At 51.5% G+C, this 15,164-nt stretch overlaps 5 protein-coding genes across 5 annotated transcripts; 1 reads left to right on the top strand and 4 right to left on the bottom strand.

The window, feature by feature from the left end:
* Positions 1–794: 794 nt before the first annotated feature.
* On the top strand, positions 795–2,158 carry IAQ61_006807 (uncharacterized protein; the record flags this gene model as incomplete). Its single annotated transcript, XM_003845652.2, has 3 exons — positions 795–1,070; positions 1,135–1,734; positions 1,835–2,158. 3 exons carry the CDS (start codon positions 795–797, stop codon positions 2,156–2,158), a joined length of 1,200 nt encoding a protein of 399 aa, XP_003845700.2.
* Positions 2,159–3,096: 938 nt separating this feature from the next.
* IAQ61_006808 (uncharacterized protein) lies at positions 3,097–4,563 on the bottom strand (the record flags this gene model as incomplete). The annotated part of the gene is made up of 4 exons (XM_066097317.1): positions 3,097–3,558; positions 3,613–3,785; positions 3,844–4,462; positions 4,534–4,563. The coding sequence occupies 4 exons, from the start codon at positions 4,561–4,563 to the stop codon at positions 3,097–3,099; spliced, it is 1,284 nt and encodes a 427-aa protein (XP_065952794.1).
* Positions 4,564–6,603: 2,040 nt separating this feature from the next.
* Positions 6,604–8,746, bottom strand: IAQ61_006809 (uncharacterized protein; the record flags this gene model as incomplete). The annotated part of the gene is made up of 3 exons (XM_003845655.2): positions 6,604–8,322; positions 8,373–8,636; positions 8,684–8,746. The coding sequence occupies 3 exons, from the start codon at positions 8,744–8,746 to the stop codon at positions 6,604–6,606; spliced, it is 2,046 nt and encodes a 681-aa protein (XP_003845703.2).
* A 2,725-nt stretch (positions 8,747–11,471) lies between these two features.
* Positions 11,472–11,895, bottom strand: IAQ61_006811 (uncharacterized protein; the record flags this gene model as incomplete). Its single annotated transcript, XM_003845656.2, has 3 exons — positions 11,472–11,561; positions 11,633–11,712; positions 11,784–11,895. Coding segments are annotated over 3 exons (282 nt in total), but the record flags the coding sequence as incomplete, so codon positions are not given.
* Positions 11,896–12,726: 831 nt separating this feature from the next.
* On the bottom strand, positions 12,727–14,977 carry IAQ61_006812 (uncharacterized protein; the record flags this gene model as incomplete). Its single annotated transcript, XM_003845657.2, has 3 exons — positions 14,917–14,977; positions 14,525–14,815; positions 12,727–14,472 (listed from the first exon to the last, which is right to left on the bottom strand). Exons 1-3 carry the CDS (start codon positions 14,965–14,967, stop codon positions 12,727–12,729), a joined length of 2,088 nt encoding a protein of 695 aa, XP_003845705.1. The 5' UTR covers positions 14,968–14,977.
* Between the last annotated feature and the right edge of the window lie 187 nt (positions 14,978–15,164).

Genomic DNA, 15,164 nt, shown 5'->3' on the forward strand with positions numbered 1-15,164 from the left:
GTACCGCAGTGGCCACGAACGGGCGCTCGCTTACCATAGGTACCAGCAGGGCTAATCCACTCTGCCCACTGTTAGGGAGACCAAAGCCAACGCCTCCAAGGATCAGGCGCGTGATCTGGGCGTGTTCTCCCGCAATAGGTAAGCTGGTCGCAAGAACACATCGCTGACGTCGAAGACTTGACATGCCGTCTGTGAGTGGTGCGCATGGTATTGGAAACTGCCTCGAGGACCGATTGCACGTCACGAAGAGATCGGTGGGGAGGTCGTGGGACTTTGTAGCGGCCGACTTAGCCGACTCTGGGTGCTTGCGGGAGGCCTTGAAGAGGGTCTGCGGTTGCCGATCTCACGTGGCGGATGAATAAGTAAGAAGTACAGAGTAGTAGTATGTAGTGGTTGACAGGTTCGGGGCTTTGAGCACGACGGGAATGCTTTGTCAAGTTGTTTCAGTCGGGAGTACCGGTACGCTATGCACGTAGATGAGTGTACGATCCACCAAGGCAAGCAGCACAAACCATCAAGGGGGGATTGATTGAATGATTGATTGGTTCCCTTTGCTCTTCTCAGATGAATGTTGAACCTTCTCTGATCAGGCCAAAAAACATAGAACATAGCCCCAATAGGGCAGCCAAGCTGCGACAAGGGAGTGTAGGCACCTAGTTTAGTTGGGTGCAGGGAAAGTCTGCTAGCTTCCCCCGCTTTTGTCTTTCACCCATGATATGACCATAACCCGTTGGCGTGGCAGGGTACATACCGCCGGTTGGCTATATAATCACCACAACCTTCATCCGGAAGCTATGAGTTCATTCCAAGCAACAGACTCACACACCATTGCCGAGTCGACCGCATCTTCCTCCCACCCCATTCTCCACAACCGAAGCTCGTTTCAACCGACTCGTACAGTAGCCACCATGAGCGACACAAATGGCAAGGCACCCGTCCATGGAAATGATGTGGCGGACCCAATCATCAAAGTCCAGCCGCCACGTCGAGAGGACCTGCAACCCAGCTATGCCAGAGTCATCCAGCCCGACGATGCTGATGCTGATACCAATGGATGGTATGGTTCCATGGTAAATCATTCACCGCTTCCACATCAAACATGCAACCCCTCTTCTTGACTAACACGAAAAACAGATCAACACTCTGGGTGGCTGTATTGGTACCCTCGGCGCCATTCCATGCTGCATTGTCTGTCCCAACCCTTACAAGCCAGTCAGCCAAGGAAATGTTGGTCTCGTCACCAAGTTTGGTCGATTTGCCCGTGCCGTGGACCCAGGTCTCGTCTACATCAACCCTCTCTCCGAGCAGCTCGTGCAGGTGGACATTAAGATCCAAATCGTCGAGGTGCCCAAGCAAGTCTGCATGACCAAGGACAACGTCTCGCTGAACCTGACTTCGGTCATTTACTACCGCATCACCTCTCCCCACAAGGCCGCCTTTAGCATCAGCAACATTCGCCAGGCGCTCGTCGAACGCACACAGACGACGCTCCGCCACGTGGTCGGCGCACGCGTGCTCCAGGATGTCATTGAGCGGCGCGAGGAAATCGCTCAGTCGATTCGCGAAATCATCGAACAGACTGCGCTGGGCTGGGGCGTCGAAGTCGAATCCATGCTCGTCAAGGACATCATCTTCAGCCAGGAACTTCAGGACTCGCTTTCCATGGCTGCCCAATCCAAGCGCACAGGTGAGGCAAAGGTCATTTCGGCTCGTGCTGAAGTTGAGGCTGCAAAGGTATGTACACTGTACACCCACCCACAGACTGATACCTAAACACCAATCACCACTACCCTCTCCTCAAAATCACCACCGCTAACATCCCTCCCCCCTTCAGCTCATGCGCCAAGCGGCTGATATCCTCTCCTCCGCCCCCGCCATGCAAATCCGCTACCTCGAAGCCATGCAAGCCATGGCCAAATCCGCAAACAGCAAAGTCATCTTCCTGCCCGCCCAAAACCAAACCGTGCAAAGCGCGCTCGCGCAAGCAGATGCCCACGGCGAAGGCCCAAGTACCTATCTGCCTCCACCACAGCCCTCGTCCTCGTCTTCTGGTACCAATGCCTTGGGCGTGCCGCAGAGCGACGCGGCGCGCGAGTATGGCGGGAACAATTTGGGCTTTCAGAGTGCGATTAATTCGCACGTTGTTGAGAATATGTAAAGGGGAGGGAGTGGGCATATATGTTTTGTTGGATCGGGCTGGGTTGGGCAGTTTGTTTGTTTGATACCCTGTTTTGTCGTAAACACTCGTTTCTTACAGTTAGACTTGGGAATGATTGATGATGATGTAATAATGCACGTTTCTACCTCAGAGAAGACTGTGTGTGTGTGTGCAAGAATGATTCCAGAATCTTCAAGTACAATCTCCAAAAATCACATTTCAAGACGAAAACAACCCTATTCGCAAAATCCCCAACAATACCATACGAAACCGTGTAATTATGTATTCCTGTCGTTACTATCTTCTCTAATATTTTGCAACTCTGTTACTTGTCAACTCTTACATCTACCGCGTCCTTGAACGCAAAAAGTCCACAATCATCACCACCACCTCTTCCTCATTCTTCTTCATCTCCTCAACATCCCAAAACACCCCAACCCCATCCCAACATCAAAGCCCCAAACGACACAACAAAGCCCATCTAAAGGAAACAAAAAGAAAAGATCCCCCACCGGCCGCGCTCAGCTAATAACACCGCTGAGCCTGTATTCCCACACACAGAAAAACAAAAAGAAAAAACTCCTCCGAAAAACTCCAGAGAGCCGGGGGTGACAAGGAAATGCAGATATAGATGAGAAGAGTAAGAAGACATGCGATAGATGGTATTTGTTACAAAAGAGGGAAGTGGAGGAATGCCTCGGACGAAACAAGCTCTTGGATGCTATAAAGGTGTGGAACATAGGGGTGTCGTGGGGATATCGGGTGTGGGGGGAGATGTACCTGCTCCTCCTCCTCCTGGAACATGAAATTTGATGGACAAGAAGAATGCATGGGTATGTGTGTGTATGTGTCTGTGTCTCTGTGTGGGGCCAAGAGCTTGTTTTCTCTCGCAGGAGATCAATCCAAGTTAACAAAGAGGAGGAAATGATTTGTTCCTTTCATGAGGGAAGCACGGTTTTGTCCGTGGTGATGATGCTGGATCCGTTGCCCAGTATCGGCCTGGATTCTCGTTGTTGGGGCTCGCCATAGGCCCATTTTGTTGCGGCGTTGACCATGTCGGCGCAGACGGGGTCGACGTGTCGTACCCATAGGGCGGCGCTGCGGTATAGGATGTAGTAGAAGATGGCAATGGCGATTAGAATATGCGTTGTCGAACCGCGCTGCAGGTCCATGGGCTCGCCCTTTTCATTCTTGGGTGGGTTCATGGCAGAGGGGAGGTAGATCATCCAGGTGAGGACGGACTTGATGAAGGTGTTGTGTAGTAGGTACACGGGGAAGGAGACACGGCCCAAGAAGTTGAAGACTGGCGAGGTGAGGACGCGCCGGGCATTGCGCGAGAAGAAGATGCCGAGAAGGACGGTCGAGGCTCCAATATGATCCCAGTATCGGCGGACATCAGTCTTTTCTACTGTCAGTGCATGCATGATCTTGAACATGACATGCGACCAGCGTGCATTTTGTGGTGAATCCTGGGGGTAGCCGGCGAGGAACATGCCCACCAGGATCATGAGGGCGGGCATCGGAGCAGGTAGGACCGAGGTGGCCGTGTCTTTGTAGTGGTTGTGAAGTTCGGCTACAAACATGCCCACGATGATATTTAGACCCATCAGGGCACCGACAGCGAGACCTAGAGCGCGTTAATATGCGCATTGTAGACTTGCACTCCCGAAAAGCTGAATACTGACCTTCACCAAGCTGCCAAAAGAACAGGTACAAGACAGCGTAAATGAGGAGGCGTGCTTTCGGCCGGACCAGAACGGTCGCGAACATGGTAGTGTATACCATCATGCTGCCCTTCAAGAACAAATGCAGAGTCCACTGTGTACCATCGTATTCATTCCAGCCAATTGTCCAAGTTTCCAACAGCACTTTGATCAACGACTTGACTGCTTGCCAAACGGTAGGCTCTTGCCGGTGCCAGCCCTGCCGAATCCACGTCGAGTCGACATGTTTGGTCATGTGGTATGCGTTTGTATTCGCGAGAAACCAGGTCACAATGGTTGCGACCATGGTCGGGAGGATGAGGCGCCCCGATCGCGCAAGGGAACTTCTTGCAATGCCAATGAACGCTGCATCGTGGTTCCCCGCGCGCGATTTCGAAATAGGGCCAATCGAGTTTACGTATCCCGTGACCAAGAAGAATATAGCGACTGCACTGCGGCCGCCGACGGCAAGACGAAAGTAGGGCAGTTGGAAGAGGTGCGGTGCGGTTTTGGGATCGGGGGCGGGCGAGTGTAACCACGGGACCAAAGCAGTGCAGAGATGGCCACAGACGACCATAAAGGATGCTATGCCGCGGAGACCCTAAGAGGTTGACTCTGTTAGCCGCCATCGTGACACAGACATGAGAGAGAGCCAGAGCGGGTGCGACTTGCATCTATCCAGTTGGCGTCGCGAGGAGCCATTGCGCTGTAGTGTCGAGAAGGGTCCAAGCAAGATCCAATGTATATAAAAAAATGAAAAGTGCTGTCCCAAGGGGTGTGCACAGAACAAGGAGAATTAGGAAGATCCAGGGAAGATGCCTACAAGCATCGCCAGTGCATACGAGAGGAAAGCCTCGAGGTGTGGAGGTGGGCGTGGGGTGGGAACGGAACCAAGTGAAGGCCGCGGATCCCTGACTAGACGACAAAGGCGGCGGAGAGACAAGAGGGAGCCAAAAGGGGGATGAAGAGAACGATCCCCGTGTAAAGAGATATGTGACGAGAAGGAGGAGGAGGAGGAGGGGAAGGGGGAGGGGAAGGGAGAGGGAGCGGAAAGGGTTTGGAAGGAGTATGTAGTAGAGTAAGAGGAGAAACACCCACTGACCAGACAGTCGTCGCAAAAGCCCTGGAGCAGCATAGTAGTATGCATGAGCACCCTGGCCCTGCGCCTGGCTGGCCGGCTCGCCTTAGTGGAGACGCATCATCTTCAGGAACGCGGCTCACTCGTAGCTAGGCCCGGTAGCTAGCGACCACAGGACGCTTGAGTGGCGCCAAGAGGGAAACATCGGCTTCGTTCGCTCTCCCTCCCTTGTCTGACTTGCCTTGAGCGGCGAGTGGGCTGCTGATAATGTGGCGCGCGACTCGACAGAAGAACCAAGGAAGGCTAATGGCTGCCGCTCTCCCCAATGTTGTTTCCATCGGTTGACTGCCTGAGCAGTCGTCGTCCCTGCGGTATACATGAAATGATATGTGCACCTACTGTACCTAAGTACATGCATTGGCATCAGCATCTGGTGAATGATATACCGTACTACCTCGGCAGGCCATCATCGACATGGACATGGCAGTCTCGAACTGCGCTGGCATGTAGCACAGAAAAGAAAAGAAGAAGACGGAGAGGAAAGAAAAGAGGCCCATTCATCATGCTGTAACCGTCTCCTTGCACACACAAAAACTGAAATACTATACATGATCCGCCCTCTCCGTCTGTCCCCTGAATCAAAGGAGAAAGAAAAAGGCTTGGCAAGAACCCATGGTCCTCGCGAGCGGAAATCCTACATGGTACAAACGCCGTACTCGAAGCGCAAGACTGGCACTCGCAATCGCGTCCTTTGCTGCTGCTACTGCTGCTGCTGCTGCTGCTGCAACATGTAGAGCGTCGGCCTGCTCACTCATTCTTACCATGACAAACTACTACTTACTTGCCGACCATAGTGCACACCTAGCTACAAGTATATGAGCCCGCCACACCACACGCAGTAACTCCTAGCGAGCGCCCAAAAGGCGGAAAAAAAAACAAGCTCGCGGAACGAGTCTTCGCCCTCGTCTTGGCGCTGACGTGGTCGCCGCTTGAACCGGCTTCCCGCACTGATTCATTGAGGTCAGGGGTGATAAAGGTGGGTGGCCGGGTCCAAATGAAGTGGACACCGTTGTTGAAGGGCTTGGCCGTCTGCCACACACAGCCTGCGACACTTTCTCCAGGTCTTGGTTTTCGATAGATGGGGCGGTTACGCGTATCATGCGAGGGATTCATTCAGAATCTACCATGTATCCTCCCCCCAAGGCCCCAAGGGACCCTAAGAGACTCCAGGGGGGTTTTGCGCATAACAATTAACCACTTGCTAACCTATAGGGCTCATGAGCGGATTGGCGATCTGGCCTGTTGTAGATGTGGTTGCGAATGATGCTGCTGCTGTGTACATGGTCTCCTATGATACACAGTAGTCTCCATTTAGGCGTAGAAAGGGTGGAAATTGGAAAGCCTTTGTCCCCAACTGTTATCTGATGACTGATCACAGCTTCTGATTGGTCCATCCTTCGATGCGGATATACTGTACTGCACGAGTGTTCAAACGAAGTCCAGGAAGCTGCCTTTGCAAGCACACGTAGCAATGTCATTGTTCAAAGTCTCCTACAAAAGCAATCCCATCAACTGCCCATCGCCAGTGGGATAACGCCTTTCTTATACCAGCAAACTCCTGCTACCACATCATGAAACCAAACCATCAGATCAACGGACAGCCATCATGCATGATCGCCCTCACCTCCCTCATCATGATGCATCTCAGTCCCATGGAAAGCATCCCCAAATGCGGAATCGTCCACCAGATCCAACCCTAGATTATCATCCTGTCCATAGTCCGCCAATGCATCACCAGCGCTATCGATGTTATCGAAGCTGCCGAAATCGGCTGTGTCGAACATACTGCCTGCCTCTCCTCCAGAGTTGGATGCCGGTGCCGCGCTTGTACTACTTGTCGTGTTATGGTTCGTGGTAGCCGGTTTGGGTTGACTACCAGGCGTAGCCTCGCTGGTCTGATTGCCTTCTTGCGCCCACTCATTGTTGTTGCCCTCTGCTGTCCCTGTCATGCCTGACATTTCCACATCCAGATCCAAGAGGTCTTCGCCTACGTTCATGTCTAGATTGGGTTCGTTTCGCTCGAAGGCAGGAGTCTGGTTAGCGTTACCTGAGGGTGGTGCATTTGGTGTTCCTGCTGCAGACTGTGACTGGCTAGGCGGCTGTGACAAGCGTGGTAATGAAACGTTACCAATCGGAGTCCCAGAATTCGAACCAGTTCCGTACTGCTCCAGTAAGTTTGATGTCGAGTTCTCTGCCACAGCTGCATCGTCGTTGGAATCATTCGATGCGCCGTTGGAATTTTCTTGCGCTCCGTCACCATTGACTTGAGATTGGGGGGGAGAGGGTTGTTGCGCTTCGATGTATCCACCCTTCTCTACGCACACGGTCGACGTCTTGGTATCAAATTTCACTCCCAATGACTTCTCCAGATCCCGTACAACGTCCTCCACTGGATTGGCATTGGCATCCTCGGCATCACTATCCATTGACCGCGAGAGATCCCGTAGTCGTCGTTCTGCCTTGATATACGTCCGTGTTCGTTTGAGCTGAGCAATCTTGCGGGCGTGATCTGATTTCATCTTCTCGATTTCCGCTTGCTCCTTGGCTGTGTAGTCGGCGACTCGCTTCTCAAAATCTTTCAGCTGCTCCGGTTGTAGCTTATAATAAGTCTTAATCTTGTAATCCGTCTTCGCCATTTCTGGAGTTTCCGCACCGGAGACGTCGAGAATGCCTGCGGTAAGAGGGGCAAGTTCACCCATGAGCCCAAGTCCAAGATCAATGGGCGCGATTTTGCCAACAGCATACGGAGACGAGAAGATCTCTTCCATCCACTCGTGATGCTGCTTGTATCTCGATAAGCTGATCTCGCGGGGGGTTAAGAAGTCAAAGGCGTCTTGCGTAGCATTCTCTTCTTCTTCGAGTGACGTGTCTGGGAGCATTGCACCTGGTGCAGGCTGACGAGCTTGAGGCTGAGCAGGCACGCGCTGGCGCTTCGCTGGCGGAGGTTGCGCGGCGTAGGGTCGCCCAGGCTGCATGGGGTTGTAGTAAGGCTGCTGCTGGCCTCGCGCGGCTGGTTGTCCGAGTTGTCCGAATTCGACTTTGGGCCAGTTGGCTTGATCGACCAGCATGAATTCTTTGCGCATCAAGGGTCCCGCATTTTGCAGTTGAGCACGAGCGCGTAGCATTTCCTGGACCTCTCGAGACATTGGTATCTGGCTGGCGGGGATCCTGTGGATTTGCTCGGCAGGCCTGTAGTGCACCAGCCACAAGTTCGGGTCAATGGTGCCGGGTCCTGCTGCTATTCTATAACGAAAACGTGCGTGGGATGTGTACTGCTCATGAGAGTAAATGTAACCACTATTGTGAACTGCGATTTGGATGTTCTGTCCACGGTGTTAGTTCGAGCCTGTTGTGCAACTAGAAGAGCACCTACGTAGCCGCGGACATTCACATCATACATCTGCTCGACATCTGCCCACACCATTCCATCAGAGGCAAATTGAGTAGCCATACGCGGTGGCTGCCATGTGAGGATGATGGTGCCATCTGGCGGAGGGGATGGAAAGTATGTCCAGGCCACTGGGGAAGTGTCGCGCGTGATTTGCGGGCCCTTGATGAGATATTCGAGCGCTTGAGCGGGCTGCAGCGCAGGGAGAGCGGGGAACCGGTAGGATGAGACCAAATGAACATGTTGAAGCTACCTGGATTAGCTGGAGGATATTGGGGAGCTGGTGGTCCACCCACGATATTGCCCGGCACATGCGCGCTAGGGTCGGGATTGTTGTAGGCTTGATTCATGCCGTACATATTGGGCGAAGTAATGCGACAACGATGCCGCGTCAATCAGAACTCGCAGGGTGGTGTGGTGGAGAGCGCGGGGACGTTGACGTGAATGTCTAGAATCTTTGGCGCGTTGAACGTCGGCGCGCGCGACTGTGATGCCAAGAGATTGTGTGTCTCTCTTAGTCAGCCACCTTGCCCTACTCTCATTGTTGTGCGCAAGCACTCTTTCTCTACAGCAAGATGATAGGAACACGCGCTTGAATGGAGCTTGCGCATGACAATGGTTTCAATCTCATTCTCTGCATGCCATTGATTCGTACAGACGCAGTTGCAACTGTGTGGCTTCCTACCCCCCCAAAAAGGTGATATCTGCATCTGCTCCTCTTCTGAGGTAGCAGACCACCTAAAGCTAGCACTAAGTGGCCGATATATCACGGAAATGGCCATCACCCTTTCCCTAGCTGTGTTTCTAATTTTTCAGCCGGGATGTCACGTACTTTACCCGAACAGTTGTCTAGTTCCATGTTCTGTCAGGCGTGTGTCTACTCCCATTGCACTGACAACCTTGGAAAGTGCGTATACTGTATCCTCGATAGATTATTTAGGAGTGTGATAGTCCCATCTCCCTACATTTATTGGGTAACCAGATGTGACTCGTATAAGGATATGGGCTATTCTACTCACGATTATTCTGCAGAGAAGACATTCTATATGCACTGTCTAAGGTTGTTGGTGCGATGGGGTAAATACTATGGCCTAACATTAATCATACCAATGTCTGAATCCAGCCTTGTCATATCTCTACAACGAGGATTGTAGGGTATGATAGAATAAGAATGAGAAGTTACGCCAAAAACTCGCTCAATTCCCCGTTCAAAATGCTCTAGTGTGCATGAAAAGAATGGACCGTTCACATTGCCCAAGAATTGGTCTACCTCATTCTTGACTTACCTCTATACTGGCAAAAAAACAAAAGCCTAGAGAAACAGAGATAGCAAGACTTCTAGGGAATTGGATTCCTAGATCCACATCGCATCGTCGTGTTCCAGCGCCAAATGCCGCCCAAAAAGTCACAACCGCACCACAACACCAGCCAACCAACCAGCCCTGGACTCCTCCACACCAGCAAAAAGAACAGCCTTCAAAGCCGGATGCAGCTGGACTTGCAGGGAATCGAACCCTGGACCACTCCCAGTCTCAATCTACAGTGAAGCAGAGATGCTAAGGGAGTATTATACCACTAAACCACAAGCCCGAGTTGATTTGATGGGAAAATGAGCAGATTGATCAAATATATCCCCACAATATACTTGTTTGCAACATAATTCAGCTTCAAAAATAATGCGAGGTAATGCTCTTCCTAGAGCGGAAGCATTTACCCTATTAGCCATAGTGAGACAAGAAAATTTGCGCAACGCTAAACTTCACCCTATTCCTCCGCTCTATGTACTACCACGCAACAAATGTCTCAAAATGCACACATGCCGTAACAAATACACTGCAAGCGCAGACTAAGATTGTCTTGTTGAGCAAAGTGTACTATTTCCTGGACATTTCTCCAGCCAATTGTTTCGACCGGAGCCCACTGGCGACGGGCTGCACGTGATTGGTACCGCAATGTGGATCGTCTGCCAACTGAATAGTCACAGTGAAATACCGATCCTAACACTTGGCTGGATGAGTTGTTAAACCACCTCAACCTCCTCCGCATTCCAGCACATGCACGGGCATACATATACGAGAGCTGCGCACGACCTGATGACCTCGTGTGCAACTGGCTCCCACCCGCGTCTTTAGGACCAAGCTTGATGATACTCGAGTCTTAATGCAAAAGTCAAATATGACGGTGGAATCCACTATTGTGCCTGTGGTCATACGTGCACGAGGCCGAGTAAAGAGCTACTATTGGTAACTACCATAGGTACCATATTCACAACTCGCAACACAAGGCCAGCATCAAACCTCCAGTAATAGGCTAGAACATGGGCCTTTGTTTTTTGCTGCAAGAGGCCCAGCCTTGCTGTACCTACATACTCTTACTATCTTCAATTAATGCTAGCATGTATTCACTGAATGATCATGTACGCTTCTTCTCCGCGACTAACAGTGGTTTGTTAGTATCATAGCTTCTCCAATCCGATTTCCAGTTAGACAAGGGTATACCTTGGAGACATCCAGCGAAGCACCCAAACGGAAAGACTGCAGAAGTAAGAAAACCTTGGACTTTCTAAAACAACTCACGCGTCTGTGTTACCTACCTAAGTAGGTCGCCGCCAAGTTTGAGTACCTATTAGACAACGGACAAGCTCGGCTAGAGACCAGATCATAGTCAGGTGTTCGTCTGGATACGCCAAGACGAGTTGTGTATGGCAGTGTACCAGTTATAAGTTGTGGCTTGCAAGGAGCATGGCAGCAAGCTGAGCGGGATTTACTTGATCATTTCTATTAGAGGGTTATGCTTATGCTTCAGCCTTTTGCAAGACTTGCCGCGATTGCAGACCTCAGCTGTGTCTAGTCACATATTCAGATCCTGCAGTGACAAGCTTCAAAATAGAGATCATGTATCTAGGTGACGCTGTATGTTGAAGTATGAGGGTGCTCATATATATGTATCCTAGCCTGACAGGCATAGGGGTCTAGTACTAGAGTACATAGGAGGTATTCTCGGATAAACAATTTGATCAGATCCGTAGCACACCTAGCATCCCCTACTCATCTACCTAGATACGGTAACGCACCAAGTATCAGCCTAGGGGCAGAGGTTCCCCAAAGCATTGAGGTAGGCATCAATCTGCCCCTGACCGAGCTGCCCCAACAGCACAGACTTGCAGTCACAAATCTACATCCAATCATGTCAGTGGCGAGTAAAAACGTACCCTTCTCCAGTGGGGAAGCAGGAATCTCACTTACCTGATCGACAAGGGCGCTTGGGCAAGTTCCAAGGCTAGAACCGCAGGACAGCACGAGCGGAAGTAACGCGGCCACGCAACCTGTGGGATGAAGCATTAGCAAACGAAATTCTAATGTAAGGGGCACCGGTGTGCAAAAGACTCAAGCCTACCGAGCTGACGAGGTTCGTTGGCAGTTGGAGAGACTGGGGACGCAGAGGTGAGGCCGACAGCCAAAAGGGCGATTGCGGAGGTGCTGAAACGCATGGTGGATGATATGGATATCTGTATGAAGTTTTTCTTTGATTGTTTTGAACTGAACTTTGTAATATGCTCTTCTTGCTTGCCGGTGGAGAACTGAAGTCCAACAACGGGACAACAATGGGTTATATATCTCCTTCGATTCAGATCACGAGACAAGAGGTCGTCCACACATCTTCATTGAGAAACCAGGGCGCCAAAATGCGTGAAGGCCGTCTGCATCATGCTGTACTTCCACTGCTGTGGTGGCTATTGGTGGGATATTAGGATTCAATAGTGAGTCTCATCGATATGTGTAAACTACATATGATGGTCCTTTGGCCCGAAGAAATCCGATGTCCAGTGCCAGAAAATCATGCCGTGTGGGATCAGTTTCGCATGCATGAATGCATGGTATTGTTATTCTTCTACGATGCGTCTGTCACCGATCGGCCTTGCTTCGACGCTTGTGGTAGCCCACTGAGAACTTGCTCATCTTAGTGTATACAAACCTTCATGATCCAGTGGAAACTCTCATCTGCCAGTATACTAGCCAATTTGCAAACGACGCCAAATAGTACTGCATGCATGCTACAGCACTAAAAACGAAGCCCGTTCTCAAGTATCTCAGTTACAGGAAATGACAGAATATATCACCTTTCGACCCCGTATTATGGCCCTTCCATGCATAGAGACCACACAGATTCTCACGGCACTTACCAGAAGCTTGGGAACGAGACGTGTGCGAATGTATAAATAGAATAGACATCGAAGATAGCATAAGACTAAACCAACCCAACAACCCAAACAGTCCTGCGCGCCCGGTCAAAAGTCTCTAGAAGCAGCCCTACCCAACCAAGCAATCTATCAAGGAATCTACTTCAAGAAACTAGCACCATTCCGCCTATCCTTCTTCAAAGGACTAAACGTAAATGCCTCTTCACTCAACATATTGAAGCCACCAGAAATTGGCCGCTGCCCCTGTTTACCTAGCACACTCTTTCCCAATGCCCTCGCCGCAAACAAACCCTTACCCACACCCACGGGTTTAGGTAGCACAGCATCGTCCTCCGCATCGTCGATATCGAAAGTGCCCTTACCAGCACCAAGCCTGCGCTTCTTCTTTTTCTTTTCCGCGGCCGGCTCTTCGACAAATGTGGCGAAGGACATGATAGATTTGCGGGGCTTGAATTTGGGAACAGTAGGCTTAGCCTTTGTGGAGGAGCCATCGTCAGCGTCCTTGAGGGGCACAGCGACGGGTGCATTTTCCGTGTCGTCCTTGGAGGTATCGTGTGAGATTTCAGAAGCCTCCTCCGTGACCATGTCGAGGACTGGAGCTGCGGTCTTCTTACGCGGCTTTGCGTTGGCCTTGTTGGAGGCAGAGGGTGCAAGGGCCTTGGACTTGGGCAGTGCAATCTTCTTGGACGCTTTCTTTGGCAAAGCAGTTGGAGTAGACTCTTGCGGTGGAATTTCTTCTTGCTCTTCTTCTTCTTCTTCGACAATAGGACTGGCAATTATTGTGGTGTTACCACCACGGTTCAAGAAGGGCGTCAGAGAGAAAGTAGAAGTATCGCCAACAGCGGAAACCGAAGTACCGCGCTTCGTCTTCTTTGCTGGGAAGCCATCTCCTGGGGTACCTAAGATGGCCTCTGGTTCGGCAGTAGCCGCTGTCCGCTTGCGAGCCGTTTTCGCAGCCGGCTTTGAGCCGGCTTGGGTAGAAGGCTTGGTTGGAGGTGCGGACTGTGCCCTTTCGGAGGCTCTTTCCAACTCGGCCTCTTTCTCCTTCAACTTATCCTTGGTCGACCTAAGTTTGTCACGGAAGGCGCTCAGCTTATCATCTAGGACAGCATTGCGACCCTGGAGCTCCGCGAGCGTCTTATTGTACTCCTTTTCTTGCCTCTTACGTTCACGCTTCTCCTCTTCAAGCTCTTTCTTGAGAGTCTCTGCGAGTGAACTATCCTGCTGGATATCCTTCTTCGATGCTTTCCCATTCTTCTGGCTTTCACGCTTCGCCTGTTCAAGCTGTTCACGCAGCTGCGCCATTTCCGCTTCTCGGCTGCCAGCATTCTTGCTAGCCTTTTCGGCTTGCTTTCGCGCGACCCTCTCCTGCTCCAGCTCTTGACGAAGCGCATCTAACGCTGCCTCGTTTGTCTCGTCACGTTTGCTCGTCTTGCCTTCTTTCTGGGACAACTTCTCAATCTCGGCTTCCAAGCGCCCTGCAGTCTTTTGTTGTGACTCCAGGTCCGCCTTTATCCCATCTGCTGCCTTCTCAGCTCTGGAAAGGGCAGCCTCGGCCTTTGCACGGTCCTTCTTCTCTTTTGTAAGATCCTTGCGCAATTCTTCCATCTCGTTGCGGAGGTCTTCGTCCTGCTCCATCTTCTTCCCTTGCTTCGCAGCTGTGCGAGCGGCGGCGCGCTTCTCGTTCTCTAGCTCGACTTGCAGCGTTGTCAGTTGGCGTTGTAATGCCAGCTTTTCGGTGAGGAGGCCCTGGTTCGATTCGACCTGTGCGCGGAGGTGCTCGACTTCGGGGCGCAGTGATGAAAGTTCGCGAGATAGGGCAAGTTTCTCAGAGAGGATCTTGTCGGAGTCGGAGGTGACGTTTTCCATGGCCTTCAACTCAGCCTAGACGAAAGTCAAAATCAATGGGTTGTGGTGCAGGGTCTGTCCAAGTCACCTTCAGATTTGCAACTTCCCGTGCCTGCGTTCGGATGCGACTCTGGGCAGCCTCTTGTTGGGCAGTCTGTTCGTCCAATTGCGCAAGAGCCTCGTCGAGGGCGTTCTGCAGCTCGTCTGAGCGCGCTTGTTCTTCTTCGAGTTGTTCGTGGAGGTCGGCGTTGGCGTCCTGCAGGAGACACTGGCTCACTCGCAGTTTCCGTATTTCTTCGTCCTTGACTACAACTTCGACTGAATGCTTGCTTCGCTCTAGGTTGAGTTCGAGCGTTGCATTCCGCAGCGAGTGTTGAAGCTGGAAGGGTAAGTAGGGCGTTTGCAGAGGCTAAGAGCTGGTGACGGGTCTAGCAGCATTGACTACATGGTACGCCCAGGCAGTCACGGGTTTGCACTTACGTCTTTCACTTCATAGGTGGTATCTATATTTGAGTCCATGGCTGCAACCATGACGTGATATCTGTTGAATGATGCGGAAGAGAATGGGTATAGGTGTAAGTAAGTGTAGGTGCAGGTCGTAGGTAAGCGTGAGAGGGGCGCGGGACACAACGCGACTTGGTAAACAAACAATGCAGAGGTGCGTTGCCAAGATAGCACCACGACGTAGTGAAGAATCAAATGAGGGCCCAATGGTCCAAGTAAAGGGT

This window comes from Plenodomus lingam (genome assembly GCF_022343315.1).
Source record: "Plenodomus lingam strain CAN1 chromosome Unknown contig_26, whole genome shotgun sequence".
Classification (NCBI taxonomy): domain Eukaryota; kingdom Fungi; phylum Ascomycota; class Dothideomycetes; order Pleosporales; family Leptosphaeriaceae; genus Plenodomus; species Plenodomus lingam.